The sequence below is a fragment of the Sycon ciliatum genome, chromosome 8 (assembly GCF_964019385.1).
Source record: "Sycon ciliatum chromosome 8, ocSycCili1.1, whole genome shotgun sequence".
NCBI classification, from domain to species: domain Eukaryota; kingdom Metazoa; phylum Porifera; class Calcarea; order Leucosolenida; family Sycettidae; genus Sycon; species Sycon ciliatum.
This window is the reverse complement of record NC_088650.1, coordinates 5,027,503-5,049,776: the sequence shown is the minus strand read 5'-3', so window position 1 is coordinate 5,049,776 and position 22,274 is coordinate 5,027,503. Positions and strand designations below refer to the sequence as shown.

The window sequence follows — 22,274 nt, the reverse complement described above, 5'->3', positions numbered from 1 at the left end:
AATCTCCCCTAGCATAATGAGGGTCAGAACCGGGTTCAACACCCATGATGGTTCAGATGGTCCCAACGGACTGGGGCTGTACCAACCGTGGATGGTTGTAGTCCACTGTTTCCGAGCACAGTGTCCTCCACCTTGTTTCATGCTGTCAAACCACCAACATGTACAACCATGTACAACCATGTACAACCATGTACAACCATGACCATTGTACTGGTAACAGTTTTTACTGTTACTGTTACCCGACTGTCCAACCGTCCTGCTTTGGACGTAAACATTTGTATACATTTACATGGGACACAATTGCCTTTGTATACGTCATTATGCTGTGGGTGTCCTGCTTTGGAATGGTGGCAAGGTCGGACAGACTGTGTTACTTCTCTCCGTCCAGGAGCGACACCAAAGTGACTCACGCTACTACACAACCTGTTACCATGGTTACCATGTACATGTACCTGGTGTTCACGAGGTGTTTGTCGCGCTGGAAACGGAGCGTCTCAGTTAGTTTGTATCCCTGGTGCACGGGTGATGTTTGTGCCTGGAGCAGTGGATCACTATGAGTGGTGCTCTTCAGGCACAATCTTCCTCCTCCTCAAGCTCAACTGATGAGGGGTGAATTCCCCGAAACATTGTGTATTTGGCAGGGAGTGGTGCTTTCTAAGTTCTTGCAGGTTTGCCGAGTCGAAGGCTCGATGGACTTCTCTTGTGCTCTGGATGGCAGTCGTGAGTCAGTCATGTGTAAAGTCAAGTCGGCGGAATAGCGCGAGCTCCAGTGTGGCCCTGTGGGTAGTGTGGGGTAGCAAACCCATTCCAAACCTATCATCGCCTAGGCTAAAGTCGCCACCACTATTTCGATAATACGTGTACCGGTACATGGATTACGTAGATCTACGTGTACTGAGTGCAAGTGGGCCACTGCATGCACTGGATCATAAAAATGATTGTTATGACTGTGTTACACTTACAAGTACAAAGTAACTAGTTACAGTCAGTGCGTAGATCTATGAGTATGTCTATGACCCGGCCTGACTCATCATGCCTTCACTCTTCAGTGATGGGCCATGGGGCCACACACACACGTCAGTCGCGATGCCGTCTTCCAAGACTGCACGTGCGTGTTCTGTGCGTTCAACACGCGATACGACCCAACATTTACAACGTCAACAGAGCGAAGATCAGCACGCCACGTCCTGATATCCTCCGCATGTCTTCGGGTAACTCGTTCACTGCATGCAGAAGGAAGCTAACATAAAGCTTGGCGATGGAGCTTTCTTGCATTTATCGCCTTCCAGGGTAGCAGCAAAGAGAGGATCTCTTGCACGACGTTCGACTCGTTCATTGGTTTATCCGCGCGTCCTTTTGGACTGTCCCAAGGAGAATCTAAATCAGTGAGTACCTTGCATGACAATCGGATTATTTATTGTTTCCATTAGAATATGCTGCTTATCTGCTGTGCAATGTCAAACTAAAAATGCGATACTCTTCTATTGCCAACGATTGTGCGGAAACAAAAACGAGCAAGGTCGACATGACACGTAGCAGCTTGAGCGATGCATGAGACATGGCGCGTTAGCGCGTGGGATGCACGATGTAGCGTGCTAGGAAAGTCAAGAATGACATTTTGTAACACATCTGGGTGAAATATTGTTATCATTGTTATCTTGCTCTATGGCCTAGGCTAGGGTGACGGTGGTACTAGTATTGCAGACAGCTTTTTTGTATTTTTTCTTTGGCCGTTGAACGCACCTGAAGCTGATCACGATTGTATTGATAATGGTGGCCTAGTGACTTTCTCACATCGGCTGTCTCCTATTTCCTGGTCGTTGACCCATTCATTACCTGTACAAACATACAACACAGTTGTGTTGTGCACTGTGCGTGTGTGTTGTGTACTGCACTGTGTTGCAGAATTTATAATCGGTTTGGGAATAGTACTTTGGATAAACCAGCAGAAAGTCATGATGCTGTAAAAGGAGAAGGGTTTTTCCCAAGACGGTGTGTGTGTTCCAATACTGTACACTAGTAGTGATTGTGCATGCCAAGCTACGTAGGGGATAAGTTATCGGCAGCACATGTTCTTTTTAGGGCTGAAACGATTATACCAATTACTCGGTAAGCGATCGATAATTCCTTATCAATCAAGTAATCGTTACGTTATATTACTCGTTAGGGATTTTGAGTCCAAAAAGTACTGAAAACCCTCGTTTTGTGAAGTTTGGATCAGTTCCCACTGTGAGTCTGCAGTTGCCTGGAGCATGGTGCATATTCTGAGGTTAAATTGACTTCAAAACTGCCATGTTTCGGAGCTACCCTGTCACTACTGCAGATTTTTGGTATTATGAAGGCCTAGCTTTTGGAAACAGAGTAATTTTTGCACAAAATTCTGACACCATTTTGCTAACGATTATAATCGATTAATCGATCGTTGAGCAAAAGAGTAATCGATAGGTGAAAATACATGATCGTTTCAGCCCTAGTTCTTTTTTACTGACCATTCGATTGTATCCTGCCTAGCTGATACCGTACTTGTGAGAAGCCAAACGTTTCGTCATCCCGCTCTTCGGCGCTAGATTACTGTGTGGGGATCCAGAGGTCTAGCTTCATTCTCCGTAGAAGTGTCTTCTGTACTCGAGGCCAGGACATAATCATGTGGGTTGTGTGCTAGAATCCGCGGCTTGTTTTCCTCCCCCTCCTGGGTCGGTCCCATCCAGGAATCATTGATGTATTGCAGGAGTGCCGGGGCTGGCGTCTGCATGCTGTGAAACCTGTTTTAACTCTGCGTGTGTACTGTAAATCGAGTATATTTCGTAAGCGAATAATATTCGTAAACTGAGAAAAGGAACACTTCGTAGTCATCTGACTATCGTGAGTGCCATCGATCAGGGACTACTACGTGCATGTATACACTACTATACAGTGAGTCTGACACATTCTTAGTAAAAAAAATAATTTCGTAAGTGGCGGGAGCCTTATAGCCTTATGAACGAAAACACGTTTGTATAAAAGTGGACAAGCTGCCCATCGGATTCACACAGACAACAGGCCCGTGCAAATCTCGCATGCGTCTGTGTACTCGTGAACCTGAGTACCAAACTCAACTACTCTCGCTGTTTTTACACGTGCGCAAAGCACGAACGTGGACCTAAGACCGCCGATCAAGTTTGTCAAGATTTTGCACGCGCTAGGGTCATACGAGTAAAAAGAGTACCACACATGTGAGTTTGCCCGTCGTGTGAATCCCCTATTACGAAATCTGCGAAATTAAAACGACTACGATATATAATTGATTTACAGTATTCGAACCTTGTCATATTCTTGCTTGCAGGCAATGAGTCTCATCTGGCGGCGCTTCCAGAGGACCAACAAGAAAGCATACAAATTTGAGTTCACAGTCACCTACAAGTCTTTGCGACTGGCCTGTGCGGACAATCAAGAATGGTCAGTGACAGCATGTGCAGTGGCTTGCACACAGGATATGCTCAGTGGCATCGTTCTGATGCGGATCCAACCTCTTTATCCACCCCCCCCCCCCCCCCCCCCACACACACACACCCACCCACACGTCACTTCTACGGTTGAGGGTGCTGCTAAGTTAGCTGAAGAAACCCGTGAATGATGTTCCTAGTGCAATGTGTCACGTTAGCCAGTGGAGTACAAGTACTTGACGCTTCAGAACCGTGATCACACACACACACACACACACACACACACACACACACACACACACACACACACACACACACCCACACACACACACACACACACACACACACACACACACACACACACATACACACACACACACACACACACATTTCCTGCATGTTTCGGACGGATACTAGTACTGTCTCTGCTTTCTTCTCCAGTCCTGGCATGGTTATGGTGATGTTGCTGGGACATGATACTTTAATCATTGGGCCCGTGATCATTTGCTTTTCCATTTCCTCTCTTTTGCAGGAGACCCAACACTCTAGTTCTGACGTGGAAGCGCCGAAACAGACGGTTTCGTGCAGAGGTAATGTTCTTGATACTGAGCTTATGCAGGGAAATACCAGAGTTAATGGTGAGAAGAGAGAGAGAGATAGAGAGAGAGGGATAGAGAGAGAGAGAGAGAGAGAGAGAGAGAGAGAGAGAGAGAGAGAGAGAGAGAGAGAGAGAGAGAGAGAGAGAGAGAGAGAGAGAGAGAGAGAGAGAGAGAGACACACACACACACACACACACACACAAACACACACACAGAGGACAAGTGCGTATTAGCGATGTACATGTAGGTAAAACTAGAGAGAGAGAGAGACAGAGAGAGAGACAGACAGACAGACAGACAGACAGACAGACAGACAGACAGACAGACAGACAGACAGACAGACGGACAGACAGACGGACAGACAGACAGACACAGAGAGAGACAGACAGAGAGAGACAGAGAGAGGGCAAGTGCGTATTAGCGATGTACATGTAGGTAAAACTATACGTTGTGTGTTGAGGATCTTGTATGCAATCCTCTTTCCCTTATTCAGGCATTGAATTGGCCGAATGTGGAGGGGATGACCAGTACAATTCTGGCATGGCTTGAAGAGGAGAGTCACGTGGCGGACATCATGATGTTCAAGGTAAACTACGTTCATGATCTGAAAGTATACATGGGAAGTGCATGTCGGACGGGGAGAGAAGAAAAATATGAATTTGTTGCATTCAAATCACTATCAGTCACCACCACCACCACACCAAGGTCGAAAATTTGAAGATTTCATTTCTTTTCGATAGAATTTGCAGCGTCAACGACATTGGTGTGATGGTGGTGACTGATCGTGATATGAATTGGCTGCAGTGGAGCCTTCGTGTTCTAAAAATGTTCCATTCAAAGTCAGTTCATGTTTGCATGCAATCATCAACTAACTGCTCTGCTTGTATATGGAATCTATGTAAATCTATGTAAAGAAAATTTGATCCATGGCCATAGTACTTCATGTACACTATTTTCCTTTTTTCTGCAAACTCGATTCCATCTAACTTTTCCTCTGTGTGTGCGTGTGTGTGTGTGTGTGTGTGTGTGTGTGTGTGTGTGTGTGTGTGCGTGTGCGTGTGTGTGCATGCGTGTGTGCGCGTGTGTGGTGTTGGGTTGTGATTCGCCTAACCAGGAAGGCACTGCAAAGGAGTTTGATCAAAAGGACTGGGAGTTCAGCTTGGAAAATGTAAGCGCATGCTTGTCATAATAATACTAGTACAGGTCATGCCATGTATACATCTTATGTATTCATTATGTCGTCACATGACCTGTACTAAAAGCTACGTGTTGGCACTCTCTGTCTGGCCATCTATTTTAGCATGACACACATCCTTATCTGATTTCACACCAATAGTAACAGACTGTGGACCTCGTTGCATTGCTTACGTTGGTGGTTTATCTCTTCTTGGCAAAGCCTACTGGTGCTTGCCCACACTTATACTGCGCCTTTCTCGGAGACAAATGTGCAATAAAACTGATAAAAGTATTATAAAACGTCATTTTTAGCAAGCCCCGGGCTCCTTGCAATCAACATCCTCAAATCTCTTCCACCAGTACCTTCATTGCCTTCTCAGGTGGAATACAGGCAAAAGAAACTGGCCAAGCACAATGAATTGTTTAAAAGCTGTTGTGATTGCGCACTGGCACCAATTAGCTAGTGGCGTATAGGCACGCTCGGAAACAGAATAATCGTTGCTGTTTGATGATTCTGCCGTGCGTGTAACTTGACGGTACAGCGAAACAGAATGCTGCCTGCCATATTTTGCTTTTTATAATGATTATAGGTACGTAGCACTCCTATTGCTGCTGCCGATGCTGCTGCTGCCGATGCTGCTGCTGCTATAGTTCCAACATCTGAGCCAGTGTGCTCCTCATTATTTGTGCTATTCCTTATGTCAGTGAATTGGTTTGCTCTCCGAAGGGCAATCTGACTATAATCATGGCTGTATTCTGATGATCGCCACTTAATGCATGAAACTCGGAGTTCATTAAAAGTTTAAAACACGTTTTTCATCCTCTCATTATTGTTTGAAGCTCTGCCTTTTGGTATTGAGCACTCTATTGGACAGCCTGGACTGCCTCTCTGTTTGGAGAGCCTGGAACCTCTCTGTTGGAACCTCTCTGTTTTGAGAGCCTGGAACCTCTCTGTTTTTCATGGCTAAGATAATATGGATTAGAACCTACGGTGTGTAGCACATGCTGACATAGCGCCGTGTGTGGGTCCGGGATCGCATCTTTTACATGTGCCTTTTCACAAAGGTTTTCAATTGCTCCACTTGTGCTTTCCGTTGTATGCGTGCCGCCAATCAGATAACCCCCAACGGACAGCGTAAAGTCATTGGTACCTGTGTGCTGAACCTAGTGGACTGTGTGGAGGATGTACTGTGTGAGAATGAGCTCTCCCTCAAGTTGACACCGTGCACATCCAAAGTCAAACAAATTCATCTTGACATTGTCATCGTCGCCAAGTTCGTCAGCGCACGAAAAACAAGGTGAGTGCTCTCACAGTGCTGCAGCAATCCCAATCCGCCATCATTTTTGGCTTCTCAAGCCGTGTGTGCGTGTGAATATGTGTGAGGTTTTGGATTATCTGTGAGTTAACTGTACTGTCTGTTTTACAATCTGCGTACATGTATCCACAGTACAAGCTCCTACGTTCCTGCCTTGCTCCGAAGAGCTCTCGTGTGTTATGTGAGGTACTACGACGATAATCAGCGTTGAGTATTGAATGAGTGAATGTCAGTGCGTTAGAGGTCGTCCATTGTGACTTTCGTTGTGTGTACATGTACGTCTCGTATATGTCTTTGTGTATACCTTTGTGCACCTGTGGTGTACTGTGTGTGTACTGTGTGTGTACTGTGTGTGTACTGTGTGTGTACTGCGCTCTCTCCACCATAGGCATTGAGCATTCTAGCAGGCTCACGCCTTGTACACGTACCGTAAAGTACCGTTGATCCGCCCCCACGCCATGTCGCTTCCCAGCTGGGTTTTCGGCAGGGGGCGGGAATTAGATCGAGGCTGTTAAGTGCAGTACGATGTACAACAACGTAGAAGTTCAGACTTGATATGCTGGATTGTGCACATTTTCATCCTGGATTGGCAAATTTGTGTACAGCAGTGCATGCGTCGGTTCAACATCGTATTTTCGTTGTATACGCCGAAGTCGTTTCACAGGTAGAAAATCGACAGGGGGCGGGAATTAGAGAGGGGGCGGGAATTAGAGAGGGGGCGGGAATTAGAGAGGGGGCGGGAATTAGAGAGGGGGCGGGAATTAGAGAGGGGGCGGATCAACGGTACTTAACGGTATATGTCAACATGTACAAATCTGGCTTTGGAAAATTTATTTTTCATTGCTACTAAGTTCGGCCTCATTTCCTCGTTGCTGCGCAGATGAGTCCACAAAGGACGAAACAGTTCTGTCCGCAGATTGAGTATGTCAACATTTACGTGTATTTTACGTTCTGAGGGGAGGGAGGTAGGTGTTGGGTTGAATCGAAATTATTTCGTTTCCTGGTGAAATACTGACACTCGAGTATTATTTTACTGATGGCCTCTTAACTAGGATGCCATCACATCACTGTGTGTGTTTGGTCTTCTGCTGTCTTCCATTGGTTTGCAGCACTACCGACGACATCAGCTTGGACAGCTTCACTGACGACCCAGCGTTCGAGGAGCAGCATCGTGTCGGGTATGATAGCGATACCAGTCATGAGCTGCCCAGCGGTCCGAAGAGTCGAGTCACTGTCGGTGGCCGCCGGGCGTCCAGCCAGTCCGAGAGCAAGTGTGTCATGGAACACAAGAAAACAGTGACCACGGCCAGGCAGAAAGCTGAATTGTAAGAGTTTAGCAACACGAGAGAGCAACACGAGAGAGAGCTGTGTTCTCACTACCCTGATGATGGGCAAGGCCGGAAAAGTTTGGTATAATATAAACTTTCATCGCAGTCACAGAGACCGTTTTGTAGTTGAGGAGTGAAGTTTCATGAAATTAATGAGATACCTGTGGTGGCTATCAACCTCCCTTTCCCCTGCCAAGCTTGCCTTCATCAGAGAGTTCACACACCAATGTGCAATGGCTGGAGAGGCTATCATTGTTGAGGTGTTGACACTGTTTCAATCCAGAACTAGTCTGAACGTGGAGCTGCCCCAATTACAGTGAATGTTTAGTGAGTGTTGCTAGCACAAGTTTTCCCTTGTCACAATCTAACTCTATGTATGCGTGTGTGTCTTGCTTTTCCTGCTGCATTTAGTCTGTTGCATGATGATAGTGATTCCACAGACAATGACGACGCGTATTATACAACTCCAATGGTGAGGGTGTTAGGTAACAGGAGTTTTATGGTAACCGATCAAGCTTTGGGTGTTAAACCCATAGCTAGATCCTGATTCACTGTACAGTGTATCCTCCTTCACTGCTGGATGAAGTGGTGTTCATAACTGGCTTGTGTACCTGGTATGCTTGCTCGTCATGCAAGCCTAAATGCACGTTCAGGCTGTCAAAGAAAACAGCAATTTGAGTGTATGTTAGGTTGTGCGACGCCTTTGAGTACCACAGGCAATTTTTGGCTGACATGTACCACCACATATGCACTACAAATACATCGGTTGGAACTTTCACTTTGGCGTGTTCGATGCACATGATGCCCCCAAAGCCAGCAGAAATAAGCATAATGCGAAACCGAATGCCTCGGTAAAACAGCACTGTACTTCGACTATGACAATTTAGATGAAGAATAACAAGCAGCAGTTTCACACGACGATCGTTTCGCATAAGTGAGTGGTTTGAGGCATGCACGTACCAGTTATGCACACAGCATGACAGTGACAGTGCAGTAGGTGGCAGTTTCTTTTGCCTCACCAATCACCAGGCAGGCGAGGAATGCGATACTCGTGTAACAAGACATATGCATTAGTACATGCTTGGCTGCAAAACCAACGGATGGTAGCTCATCCCCTCACCCCGACATGCAGTTCACCAGTCAACCTGGTGCCAAGCATTCGACTGTGTTAGTAGAGCCCAAGTAATTTCACTGAAGATATCACGTCTATGTGGCCTTTCCTATTGCTGTGATGACATCATGCTGTCATGTTCCCTGACTCCATTGCAGAGTGAGCTACCAGCTATGGAGATTCCAGGCGAGGCAGAGCTCCTAGGTGAGGCTTACCAATAGCAATTTCTTGGGCTATTTTAATAGCAGTATGACATCATGTGTGTGTATAGCATGACATCATGCCTGTTAAGTATGACATCATGTTCCTCTATGTTAGCGTGGCTCCTATGAGATTGTTTTCAGGTCTCCGTCGAATCCCAGAAATATTTCCGGTTTATGAGATCGCTACAGTGAATGGAATTGAATTGTGAATACCTACTGAGTCTACACCCCCTATCGTGTTGCTTTGCTATCACAGGCCATCTGGTTTTCGTTTGTGAACTTGTGCTTTTTGGTGAAAATTCTGTGCAGGCTGGAGTCGCCGTGTTACTAACGGTTACCGCAATGTTCACATCAAGAACATGACGACGTCGTGGAGAAGTGGACTTGCCTTCTGCGCTATCATCGACCGATTCAGACCTGGTGTAATGTACGATATACATTCATGTAAATTTACAAAGTCTCTGAATTCCTTGCTGCAAATAGTGCTCAATACCCTAAAAGAGGGAGAGCGTACTACACAAGGTAGAACTCGGAGTAAGGAGAAAGCTTTTTGGTCTCTGTTGTTCTGCCTTGTTCATGTAAATTTAGCCAGCTTCGCCACTTTGTAAATACATTCTTGGTTGGCCCGCTCTGCTTGAACATCACCACCACTGTCGCCACCACCATAGAGAATACCATCCTGCTGAGATACTGATATTGCAAGACCGTCCATCGTTTAGCTTTGGAGCAAGAAACAGCTGCCGGGAGGGTTTTGCCATATTGGTGTCTCAAGCGAATTGCTCTTCTTTTAGGGCAGTAGTGCTGGTGCTGGTGTAAGTACTGGCAGTGCTGGTACAGGTGCTGTGCAAGTACAGTTCGTCTACCGAGGAAGCATTATAAAATGCATTTAGAACTATTCATTGGTTTGAGGAAAAGATGCATTAGAAATTGTTGAAGGCTGAAATTCTAACTTCCTTATGGACTACCCCACAGTGTGCAAAACGTGATGGAATCAATCCAAGTCCTTTCCAACAGGACATGTGCAAAAAAGTGGGATATCTCAAATTGCTTCTGCTTCTGTTTTGCAGCAAAAACAATGATACAGTAAATAGTGGATATAACGTGCCCCTTTGATTTTCGATAATTTATCACTATATCCGGTGCATCACTATAGCCGATTTGCATGTATGACTGACACATGGCACATGACTGTGCATGAAATGATGCGTACATGCTGGAAAAAGAATGAAAAGCAGCCACGTGTACATGTGGCTGCTTACAGCATACAGGGAAGAATTTTCTCTCAATCACGTCTGCTGCCAGATGCATCCATGCAACAATGGATCAGTTTTGGAAGAAATGAACTAAATTTGAAGAACAATTGTTTTGTGATCATCACTCTTAAGAAAGGTTTGCTCCCCACACCGGAGCTTGCGCTATTCCGCCGACTTTACTTGACACTTGACTGACTCACGACTGCCATCCAGAGCACACGAGAATTCCATCGAACCTTCGACTCGGCAAACCTGCAAGAAAGCACCACTCCCTGCTCAATACACAGTGTTTCGGGGAATTCACCCCAAGTGTCAAGTAAAGTCGGCGGAATAGCGCAAGCTCCGGTGTGGGGAGCAAACCTTTCTTACAAAATCATCGCCGAAGTCGCAACCACTACTTCGTATCATCACTCTTGATCAGTATATACGATATTTTCCTGTGCATTTGATATGGTTTGCTTCCTGAAGCCCATCACAATAAGCGATATATCGGTATAGCCGATAATAGTGTGTATAGTGATATTTTAGCTGTATTTTTTTGTGATTTGATTTTGATTTTGGCGAGTTCTATCATTATAGCCGGTATATCGTTACACCCGGTCACTTTATAAACGATACTCACTGTACTCTTTTCAACGGTCTTCATTGACTGTTCGTATGGTGAGGTGTGCAGAGTTTATGAAATGTCTGCCAAAACGTCCTCTTGCATTTGTGTGTACGAGTAAACTAAGCTATTCTCTGTGAACACGTATGTTGTTCTGAGGTGCATTTGTCCGTTCATTGCTATCCACCTCTTCTAAGCAGAGTTGTGTGCTTGCATTTCACATACATTGTGTTTATAACAGTGACTTTCCTGGTCTGTCTCCATTGGATGTACTGGAGAATAACAAAAAGGTGGGAAGTGTGATCTTTGGCATGTTCTCTCTCTCTCTTCCTCTTCGTTTCTCCGTGTTTTCTCTCTCTCCCTCCCCATTCGTCTTTTTCTCTCTTTCGCTCTCCTTCTCTCTCTCTCTCTCTCTCTCTCTCTCTCTCTCTCTCTCTCTCTCTCTCTCTCTCTCTCACACACACACACACACACACAAACACACTCAGTTCTTTGGTGTTGATAAGTTACTGGCATATACAGTGGCCGTCACAAGGACCACATGTCTCTTCACCCATAGAAGCTATAGGTCAACTCATGTACACCACTGAGTTCTGAGTTTAGTGTCATTATTAGTCATTATACGGTAATATGCATACTCATGTTTGTGTTGCAGGCTTTCAAAGCGGCTGAGAGCATCGGAGTGCCGCGCGTCCTAGATCCCGTAGAGCTGGCAAACTGCGAAGCGCCAGACAAGCTATCCATCATGACGTATGTATTTCAGCTGAAGATCCACCTCTCCGGCAACGACTCTAACACATCTGATGGCGCTACGGCAGTGTCACACTACTCCAAGCAGAACCGTGAAGCAATCGAGCAGGCAATCTTGGCCGAAATGAGATCATCGGACGCTGAAAGCCAGGAGGATTCTCCAGCTAGCGAGTACACGTCCGACAGCTCTGAAGACAGCGACAGTAGTGACTACTCCTCCGACGATTGCGAGGGTGACCTTGTGACGGGTACGGACAAGTGGAAAGTGCAGCGAGCACCTCCACCAGCATCCGACACAGCACCGGCAGAAGACGGGGATGCAGCAGCGCAAGAAGACAGGCCATTGGATGCAGCAGCAAAGATTGCCGGCGACAATAGTGAAGATGGGGTGAAAAATGGCAATGGAAGTAAGACCAACGGCAGTTCAACAGCTGTGAAATTCCAACCTCAACAAGATGCACAAACCGCCATTGCACAGGAAACCATACCTCAGGAAACTACTCCTGCACAAAAGAAATCTACCAGCCATCCTGATGCCCTAACGAGCCAGGTGAAGCCAGCACCAGTAAAGAAATCAATGTTTGACAAACTTGAGAGCGACGACAGTGGAAGCAGTCCTGAAGTGCAGGTCAAGTCTCAGCAAACACCTAGTTCAAGTTCTGCTGCTGCTGCTACTGCAGTTGCAGGTCGTTTGGAGGATAGCGATGAATTGGAGCGCTTCACGGCGAGTGGCTCAGTCATTGCGGCTACACCCAAAACCACTCACTATATCCCCAAGGTGATAACTAGGCTAAAAGTGTGTTGTGTTGCTTAGCAACTACATTGTACACGTTAACTAGGGCAAGCAAACAATGAGCTGGACTCTTCTCTTCAACTAGGCAACATTGAATAGAAACGTCCAGTGTACGTTTCTCCTTGTTCCTATGTGTTAGATATTGATTGATGCAATTGGCAGGTGTGTGGGTTTTTCACTCTTTTCAACACTTAAATGTGTACTTGGTCTAGCTTCACATTTAGGATGCATGCTCCCCCATCCCTGCTATTCCGAATCAAGGTATATTTGCGTTCGGTGAAACACGACCCAAAGTGCAAAACTGATGCCATGGACCAGTTCGTATTACATCGCAGTAGTTCTACATTTGCACGTCCAGCAGCAGTCATACCATGTCTAGGGCGTCAAGGACCATGCAAGTCCGGGGTGCTGGATATTCACCGGATTTGGGTTAGATGGCACCCACACAACTGTACCGTATGTTATCGACTGTTGTCATGGCCACACAAACTTATACTGGTGGATTGTGTGCTTGGTCTCCAGCATAAGAAAATTATGCACTTCACAGCCTGTGGTCCTTCGTTTCATCTACCTACAACCCCTTTCTCTATATACGTATGTATGTCCATTGTCCACACTGTTGCAGACTCCAAGCATGACGTCATCCGAGCCGAGGCCTACCAAACGTACCGCAGCAGTGAAGCTGACACCAGACCTCGCAAACTACAAATCCGAATCCCCGGTAAGTCCCTTGTTGTCAACCTATGCGTTTATGCCTGCATATGATTATCAATGAACTGCAGCCAGCAAAAAGAGACTGCGGCAAACTAGCATGGCGAAGGCTACCAGCTGTACCATCCCCAATGAAGACCCAAGGGCAAACATTTGGAAATATTACCCGACGGCGAGTGAATTGCAGCATCTAAGACTGTAGTGATTGTGAATTGCAGCATCTAAGACTGTAGTGATTGTGAATTGCAGCATCTAAGACTGTAGTGATTGTGAATTGCAGCATCTAAGACTGTAGTGATTGTGAATTGCAGCATCTAAGACTGTAGTGATTGTGAATTGCAGCATCTAAGACTGTAGTGATTGTGAATTGCAGCATCTAAGACTGTAGTGATTGTGAATTGCAGCATCTAAGACTGTAGTGATTGTGAATTGCAACATCTAAGACTGTAGTGATTGTGATGTTTTAAAGAACCAAAGGGCGCCAGCTCCTAACGTCCCCAGTGCCCAGTGCCCAGTGAGGACCCAATGGCCCCAGTGAGGACCCAATGGCAAACATTTGGAAATATCACCCGAGTGATTTGCGGCATCTAAGACTGTAGCGATTGTGATTAAGAACTGAAGGGTGCCAGCTCATACAGTCACACAATATTACATGGGCAGCGTTGAAAATGGCGATGTGTTTCTTCTCTTACAGGATGCTGTTCGTAAGCTGCAGTTGCTAGCAAGAGCAAGAAAGGTGGTGGAAGAGCAGGAGCGGATAACCGGCGCTGCCTTTGTCTCACCGTCAACCACCACCACGAGCAGCAGCACCATGACATCTGCAAGCAGTACAGCTGCCAAGCAGGTATCAGCCCCGGCCAACCAGACACGACAACAACCGCTGGCTTCACCCAAAGAGACGGACATCGATGCCGACATTTGTGGCAACCCTTCTCAGCCATCTCGTGCCAATCCATTCAATACCACAACCAGCGAAGATGCACAGCCGACGGAGAAACGGAAAAAGAAGAAGAAAAAGAAGAAAGCTGACACAGAGGAGCAAGGCGAAGGGGCAGTGAAGAAGAAAAAGAAAAAGAAGAAGAAAAGCTCGGACAACGCCGGCGAGAATGAAGGTGAACACAAAAAGAAACGAAAAAAGAAACGTAAGAAGGCTGAAGGGGAAGAGGAAGATACCAGCGAGCCATCGCAGAAGGCTGAGACCACTGTATGCCCACCAATCGCTGAAGAACATGTCAAGAGCACTGCTCCAGCCTCGGCAGCAGCTGCAGGTCAGAAAGGCAAAAGGACAAGACGTGTACGCAAGCCCCTGGCCGTGGCACGTCCGCAGCAGCAGGCACAGGTGTCAGCCAAGGACGAGGTACTGAAAATGAGACGGCTGTCCGAAGAGAGGAAACAGGAAGATGGGAAGATAACATTCCAGTCTGCCCAAGTAAGTGCTAGCTTGTAGCCACGTATGCCACGTCGAAATGCTGCAGGGGAGGTTGTGCCTCATGATGTCTATATGTATGTACAATGAATGATCAGTTGGTCCAAGTGGATCTGTAACTGGTTTGTTTACACAGGTGATAAGCGCAGAATGACATGACCCTCGCACAAGAGTAGCACTTGATGTGAATGCATGTACCACAGCCATGTGCCATGAGAGCGCCTCGTCACCTTGACCCCTTTATCATTACATTACGCTACGCATACATGTAAATCAGCTGACAGTCTGGGCCACTGTGTGTGGGGTTTTTAAATCCATAGTTTGTATTACTATTTTGCTAAGCATACTCATCAAGGTGACGTGCAGATACATGCACTTCGATGTATGTGTTCACGGAACTCTTATAACTGTACCGTGTCTGTGTGCCCTTGCTCTCCTCGTGCCCAGATGGCGGACAGTGAAATGGAAGGCTGGTTACCAGCTGCACGGTCTATTCCCAGATCGCCGACCACCGAATCGGATGTAAGTCACCTGTTGTTGCGCTGAACCTGTCTTCCGATCAAAAGTGCTGTGTGCATGGATTTACCCTGTGTGTAACCTTGTGTTGTGTGCATGGATTTACCCTGTGTGTAACCTTGTGTTGTGTGCATGGATTTACCTTGTGTGTAACCTTGTGTTGTGTGCATGGATTTACCTGTGTGTAACCTTGTGTTGTGTGCATGGATTTACCTGTGTGTAACCTTGTGCTGTGTGCATGGATTTACCCTGTGTGTAACCTTGTGCTGTGTGCATGGATTTACCTGTGTGTAACCTTGTGTTGTGTGCATGGATTTACCCTGTGTGTTACCTTGTGTTGTGTGCATGGATTTACCCTGTGTGTTACCTTGTGTTGTGTGCATGGATTTACCCTGTGTGTAACCTTGTGTTGTGTGCATGGATTTACCCTGTGTGTAACCTTGTATTGGCCTGCATGGAGCTACAGATATTCTGTAAATTTAGCCACCACTCGTGGTACGCAGAAAGTCCTTGCACACAGAGCAGTCGAGATGTAGTGAGGCGTGAGTGCTTTCTTACTATACCTGGGCAAGGCCAGGCTGTGTGTGCACTGATCATGTGATCATGAATAGTTCATCAGTAAAACTACTCTAGAGACCTTTGTAAAGTTCTGCCCTCGGCAAGTGTAGTGGGCTCTGTGTGGAATGAAGGGTGCTGAATATCATAGAACTCAGATGGACAAGTCCTAGAACAAGATGTACAATTATGTACGACGCCTTTTGCTCCACGTTGTATATCACGTCACACTGTTCCAGCATCAAGTTTCCAATTTCCGTACGCGATTTTAAGGTTGTGTTTCTGTTGCAACTGAATTGATTTCTTGTCATCATCATCGTCGTCAATGCTATTGCCCTGTTTGTGTGCTTCTCTAGTTCTTGGACACCTTTGAGTATGCACACTACAGCCTCAAGACGATAGAAAAGCAACAAGCAGAACTTGACAAGAGGGGTCATCGGGTTGAGAAACGGCTTCGCGACGCAATGAGCTCCGGTATGCGTTATGACTGCACTCTGTGCTTGTGTATGGTGTATGGTGTGTGGTGTGTGATGTGTGGTGTCTCATCGCGGGTGTGGTGTGTCATCGCATGCGTGGTGTATGGTTGAATTCTACATGGTGAAGATCCCGAATATCTCAAACGGTACATGCATAATAATGTGGCTGCAGGTGGATCTAGTTCTAGGCCTACAGTAGAGGCATCAGGGTATTCAGTCTACGGTACAAGTAAGAACATCAGTGCTGGGAGCATTCAGGCTGTGCTTGCAACCTATTCGCCACACTCCAGGTTAACAACACAGGGGTAATGATTTTCTTCATCCTCCCATTTCAACCCCCTCCAACTTATGAATTATTACTGATATAGCTCAGTGTTTGTCATACCAACCAGCCGTCATGGATTCTATTGTAAGAACATTGGGGGGGGGGGGGGGGGGGGGGGCATCAAGTTGAGTTTTGAAACGTTTTAAAAATGAGCAAATGTCGGACAGAGCCTCTCTACCCTTACCCTGTAATCTCGGTGTTACTGTATACCGGAGTACAAGCTTCTGAATAGTCCAGCTTACCCTGAATTCCAGTCCTTGCACCGGATAGTGTTGGCAGTCATAAACTACATGCATGGCATGCCCACTCTCTCTCTCTCTCGCTCTCTCTTTCTCTTTCTCTCTCTCTCTCCTTTCTCTCTCTCTCTCTCTCTCTCTCTCTCTCTCTCTCTCTCTCTCTCTCTCTCTCTCTCTCTCTCTCTGTGTCTCTCTTTCTCTCTGTCTCTCTCTTTCTCTCTCTCTCTCTCTCTCTCTCTCTCTCTCTCTCTCTCTCTCTCTCTCTCTCTCTCTCTCTCTCTTTCTCTCTCTTTCTCTCTCCCTCTCTCTTTCTCTCTCTCTCTCTCTCTCTCTCTCTCTCTCTCTCTCTCTCTCTCTCTCTCTCTCTCTCTCTCTCTCTCTCTCTCTCTCTCCTCCCTCTCTCTCTCTCTCCCTCTATCTATCTATCTCCATGTTCTGTAGGTGACCAAGAAGCAACAGCTCGACTAACACAGCAGTGGTTCCAGCTGATTGCTCAGAAGAATATCCTTTTCCGGCAGACAGAGGACCTTGATCTTGTGTAGGTGCATGTTCTGTATACGGTAGCTGCATGGCATTGCCTGGCAGTGCTTGCCTCTGGTTGCAGTGCAATACAAAGTATCCCGATTTCTGATGTTCAGCTGACCGGGAACTTCCAGCAACTGATTTACAAAATTTCATTCTACCATTTTTTTCCATTGCTTGTGTACATATGAGCACATTGTAAGATCAGCCAAGCAAAAGCAATCACATCAAATCCTCGTGTATAGGTAGCAATCAATTGGCACCCTTAGCAAACAACGGTAACGCTATTTTTTACGGTACTCGTACCTTGATCACCCAAATAGCGTTGAAGCTGCTGCGTAAAAACGTTATGGGGGCCTATTTATCGTTGTGACCAACGGTACGTTTTTGGCCAAATATTGCGTAGTCTGTACGCATTTCACCTTGTATCGCGTATGGTGACATAAATGGTTGTACAGCGCGAAATAAAAGCTATTCTAGTGGCAACAGCGTACTAAAAATAGCATGGATCTTGCTAAAGGTCGAACCCAAATCACGCTATTTTCCCCTTTACGGTAATACTGTTACAACATAACGTTTTTTGCTAAGGGTGTCTATTGTAAACACATACCACCGGTAGTCGGTATCCTCTTCAGCGTGCACCAGGTGGCAGTCTCTTCCAGAGCGTTGCGAACCCTGTTGCCGACCCCGGAACACTATGTCATGTTGTTCTGGTACTTGTGTTTCCATGGTTGCAATGTAGGAGCAAGGAGACTGAGCTGGAGTCTCGATTTGAGCTGATCAACAGGAAGCTACGGCAGCTCATGGCAGTAGAGGGTAAGCCCACATTCACGGCATTTCGCACCACCCGTTTTGACAGCTGGGTAATACTTCAGCAGTTAGAGCTTCCTTTGATGCAGTGAGGTTGTTCTTGCATATGAGGGTAGTAGTACGGTTGGTGGAGGCTATTTGGGTGTGTTTTCACCCTGTACGAGACCTCCTTTGATGGTCGCATCACATTCCTCTGTCATAGATGTGAGAAGAGCTTTCAACAAACTAAACTTGCTAGTCCAATGTTATATACACAGAAGCCTTGCTTGGTAGTTTAACATGTTTTTCGATTTTGACAGCATGTTACAAGGGTTATGGTTGTAGTCAGGAGCACTACGCGTCCTCGCCTTGTAACATGCTGTCAAAATCGAAAAACATAGTCCAATGTTGTACTTCAAGACGTACTGTGTGCTATGCTCTGCCTTCACGACATCCAAGTTCTCTCAGCACCAGCGCTGCACGGGGGCATCCAGCTTCAGTGCAGTTGCGCATAAAGATGTTTTCCACCACTACTCTCACACTGCCATCACTACCTAGTGCAGCGCTCACACTGTATCTTATAACAAGTCTCACAATGTGAAGAAGAGAGTGGACGGTTCGATGGACTTCTCGTGTGCTCTGGATGGCAGTCGTGAGTCAGTCAAGTGAGAATTCAAGTCAGCAGGAAAACCGCATGCTCCCATGTAGGGAGCAACACACAATTCCCCAAGTCTCACAACGCTATCACTATAATGTAGAGTTGAAGTTTCACGCTTCTGTTACTATCTTGTGGCTATCCCGATATCCTGATATTCTGCTCAGAGCATAAGAAGAGCGCCGATCACGTTGAGACGGAAGAGAAGCTGATGGCGGAGATGAAGATACTGCTGAAGCAGCGTGACGACGTAGCACACCGACTGCACGAGAGAGAAGTGATGTAAGCAGCCTTGGGTTTATGTAGTTATGCACACACTCGCAGGGAGTTGTGGTTGCACACACTCGCAGGGAGTTGTGGTTGCACACACTCGCAGGGAGTTGTGGTTGCACACACTCGCAGGGAGTTGTGGTTGCTCGTGACAGTGCTCAATACACCAAGGTGCAGAGCTTTGTACACACACTTGAGAGGAATCAAAAGCGTTTCTGCTGTAACTCTGATTTTTGATTTTTGATTCCTCTCGAGCGTGTGTAGTTATGCACACATGTATACACACACGCGCGTGCGCGCACACACACACGCGCGCACACACGCATACCCACTCCAGGGCCGGCGGAACCGGTCAGGCTGGTCCAGCCATGGCCGGACCACTTTCCCAGCTGGATGGTCCATGTGATTCGTGCAAAACCGGTGTAAAAAATCCAGAGGTACATGACTCGACTGTACTGCCGACGTGTGATGTGCTTCGAAGTAGCTCAGGACTCCGAGACCGGCACTGTATGGCTGATATGGATAAAAAAAGTTGTGTTTGTGTTCTTTTACTATAATTTTCTGCATTTTCTGGAGCCTTAGAAATGCCCAAATTCGCTTTATTTCACGTCAATTTTAAATATTTCTCCCGGGGGAGGTCCCCCGGACCCCCCCTCAAAGGTTGGCCGGACCACTCCCAAACTCCTTCCTCCGGTCCTGCACTCATGTGAGTTGCAACAGAGACTAGTGTAGTGGAGTCCATCCTTTATTCATTTTGTATATTTACTAATTTCTTGCAACATCTCAAGCCACAGTGGGACTGAACATCAGCCAATTTTGAGAGATTTTAATTTGCTCGGACGTTGCCAGATTTCTCCAAAGAGCAATATTGGGATTATATGGCATAAAATTAATATGCACTTGACACCCATGTTATGATTATGAAAACATGAGAGTTCATTCTTGTAGGCTATATCTTCTTTTGCACGACCACACTATAACCGATACGGCGCACTTTACTTGTAAGGAAGGGTAGAAGTAGCACTAGTCTCTGTGATGTCTCCATGCTACCATGTATATCCTGTTGTCTTGCAGGGCTCAACAGGAGGATGAGAGGGTGGAGAAAGCCATATCCAAGACCACAACAACAACAGCTGCTGACGACGAGAAGCAATGCGTTATTTGCTGAACGGCTGTATGCGATGGCCAGGTGACATGTTGTGCTCCGCATCACTCCACAACCACGACCACCCTGGCCTGGCCTGGGCTTCATTCGTTAGTAGGGCTGTTACACATTGCCGTGGGGCAGTGGTGAATGGGGGAGTTGATGGCAGTGTGTGTATGTGAACAGTATGTGAACTACAGCGCTACAGCAATAAGGGCGCCGGCCCCGGTTACTCCACCGGATTTCAATAGCTACGGAAGTGTATACACCAGTGAATATTGCCTAGTCTGTCTTCTACCTGGATGTGCGTCAAAGCAGACTCAGCCATTCAATGTTGTTCTTTGAACTGTTTTAAACAAGAGGAAAAGGATGAATTGAGCATCAAACACTCACTCTACTGGACAGCATGGACAATTTCGGTTTTTAAACTTTCATTTTATTTTGTTATCATTGAATCATGGGCACCAGTCCTAGTTCACCTTGGCACGAAAGAAATGAAGCAAGCAACTTTTCAATCCAGCTTTTAGCCGTTCCACCTTGATTTTGATTTTTCACGTATCATTCAGGATGACAGGTTGATCATAATTACAGTGGAGATTGGATATAACGACACTCCTTCGGGAGAAAGCAAAATGTCGCTATATTCGATCTGTCACTAAACCCGATCTTCACATTTAGTATGCAATATGTATATCAAAATGACAGGAATGTATTGTAGATAAACATGTGCATGACGTGGATAACAGATGTGTATTGTACATGTGTCTTGCATGCATTGTTCAAGGTAAAGTCATCCCGCATCGCTACACTGCGGCTTCAACGTGCAATCACATTTTGTAAAGAGTGACCCGGAGGTCCGGGCACGTGGCACAGCCATGTACCATGTTGCTGACATGCCAGTCTGCCTGATACAAGAGGAAAGTCGTTATATCCGATGTATTTTCACTGTTTTTCAAGTCTTCGGGCACCAAAAAAGTGTCAGTAAATTCGATCTGTCGTTATTTTCGAGGTCGTTATACCCGATCTATAATGTACAGAAAGGACTTGCTAAACGACTTGGGCAACAGAATTATGTCGCTAAACTCGATTTGTCGTTATACTCAAGGTCGTTATACCCAAGGTTGTTATACCCAAGGTTGTTATATCCAATCTCCACTGTATAACTTTTTGGGAACAAAGTGAAGTGGCCACCCCCGTCAAACTACTGAACTCCTTGTATATCAGCTGTTGTTAATCCTCCTATTCTAGATCGTACACTACTGTAAAAGCAGAACTTTTCGGTGGTGTTTTATTTTCGGTAACGACAATTTTACCGAAAACTTCGGTACTACCGTAAAATCCCGCCTGATCAGCGCCCCTACCTGCTCGCGCTTCGTTGGGGAGGGGCGGATGGGCGAGTCCTAGGCCGTGTTTACGTGAAGCGTTTCAGCCCGGGTTGAGTTCGACCCGGGTCAGATTTCAACCCGCCATGTGCACAAAATGAATGGCGCGTTTACATGACGCATTGCGCTTGACCCGGGTTGAAATTTCGCCCCGGGTTGATTTCAACCCTCCCCTTGTTGAAATCAACCTGGGTCAAGAAAATCGTACAAACGTACTTCTGTGCGTATCTCCCGCCAGGTTTGAACAGCACTGTACATGCAAATTTCACGCGAAAGGATTCACGTGACTATGCGGAACTGTAGAAGTGGACTTTTGGCGGCATATCAGTATTTGACCCGGGTCAACTGTCTTCGTGTAAACGCTCACCTCTTTTGTCTATCGAGTATCGTACAGACTTTCAACCCGGGCTGAACTCGACCCGGGTTGAAATTTTTCATGTAAACACAGCCCTACAGGCTACTTGCCGCATTCAGTACTACATGAAAAAGTACTCACCCTACGAAAACTGTTCGTGAATCTCGTACACCGACCAAAGGTCAAGAGCTAGGAGTCGTACAGACTCAACCTCAGGGTTTGTGCGATCCCTGGTCAATAGGGTGGGCACTGTTGCGTACATTTCCAACCGGATCGAGCACCCGTCTGCAGTACAGTACGGCATCACAGAGCAGGCGCGTAGCACCGCCGTTGGCGGTGGTCCGGCCAGGGGGGGGG

At 46.5% G+C, this 22,274-nt stretch overlaps 1 protein-coding gene across 2 annotated transcripts; it reads left to right on the top strand.

Moving 5' to 3' along the window:
- Window positions 1–1,081: 1,081 nt before the first annotated feature.
- LOC135822874 (EH domain-binding protein 1-like) lies at window positions 1,082–20,908 on the top strand. 2 transcript variants are annotated; one of them, XM_065335711.1, is made up of 21 exons: window positions 1,082–1,385; window positions 3,323–3,435; window positions 3,955–4,012; window positions 4,515–4,607; window positions 5,136–5,189; window positions 6,314–6,495; window positions 6,646–6,699; window positions 7,623–7,838; window positions 8,253–8,313; window positions 9,111–9,156; window positions 9,465–9,582; window positions 11,254–11,302; window positions 11,668–12,540; window positions 13,181–13,276; window positions 13,961–14,695; window positions 15,140–15,214; window positions 16,120–16,237; window positions 17,242–17,338; window positions 18,065–18,138; window positions 18,934–19,048; window positions 20,111–20,908. In XM_065335711.1, the coding sequence occupies exons 2-21, from the start codon at window positions 3,326–3,328 to the stop codon at window positions 20,202–20,204; spliced, it is 3,318 nt and encodes a 1,105-aa protein (XP_065191783.1). In that variant the 5' UTR covers window positions 1,082–1,385; window positions 3,323–3,325; the 3' UTR covers window positions 20,205–20,908. The 2 variants fall into 2 exon arrangements, with proteins under 2 accessions (XP_065191783.1, XP_065191785.1); XM_065335713.1 differs by lacking the exon at window positions 6,646–6,699 and having other exon boundaries at window positions 1,084–1,385.
- The last annotated feature ends 1,366 nt before the right edge of the window (window positions 20,909–22,274 follow it).

Coding starts and splice junctions, on each gene's coding strand:
- LOC135822874 (XM_065335711.1), top strand. CDS start 3,326: ATGAGTCTCATCTGGCGGCGCTTCCAGAGGACCAACAAGAAAGCATAC. Junction 6,496..6,645: donor GTCAGCGCACGAAAAACAAG/GTGAGTGCTCTC, acceptor ATGTATCCACAG/TACAAGCTCCTACGTTCCTG. Junction 11,303..11,667: donor TACTGGAGAATAACAAAAAG/GTGGGAAGTGTG, acceptor TTTGTGTTGCAG/GCTTTCAAAGCGGCTGAGAG.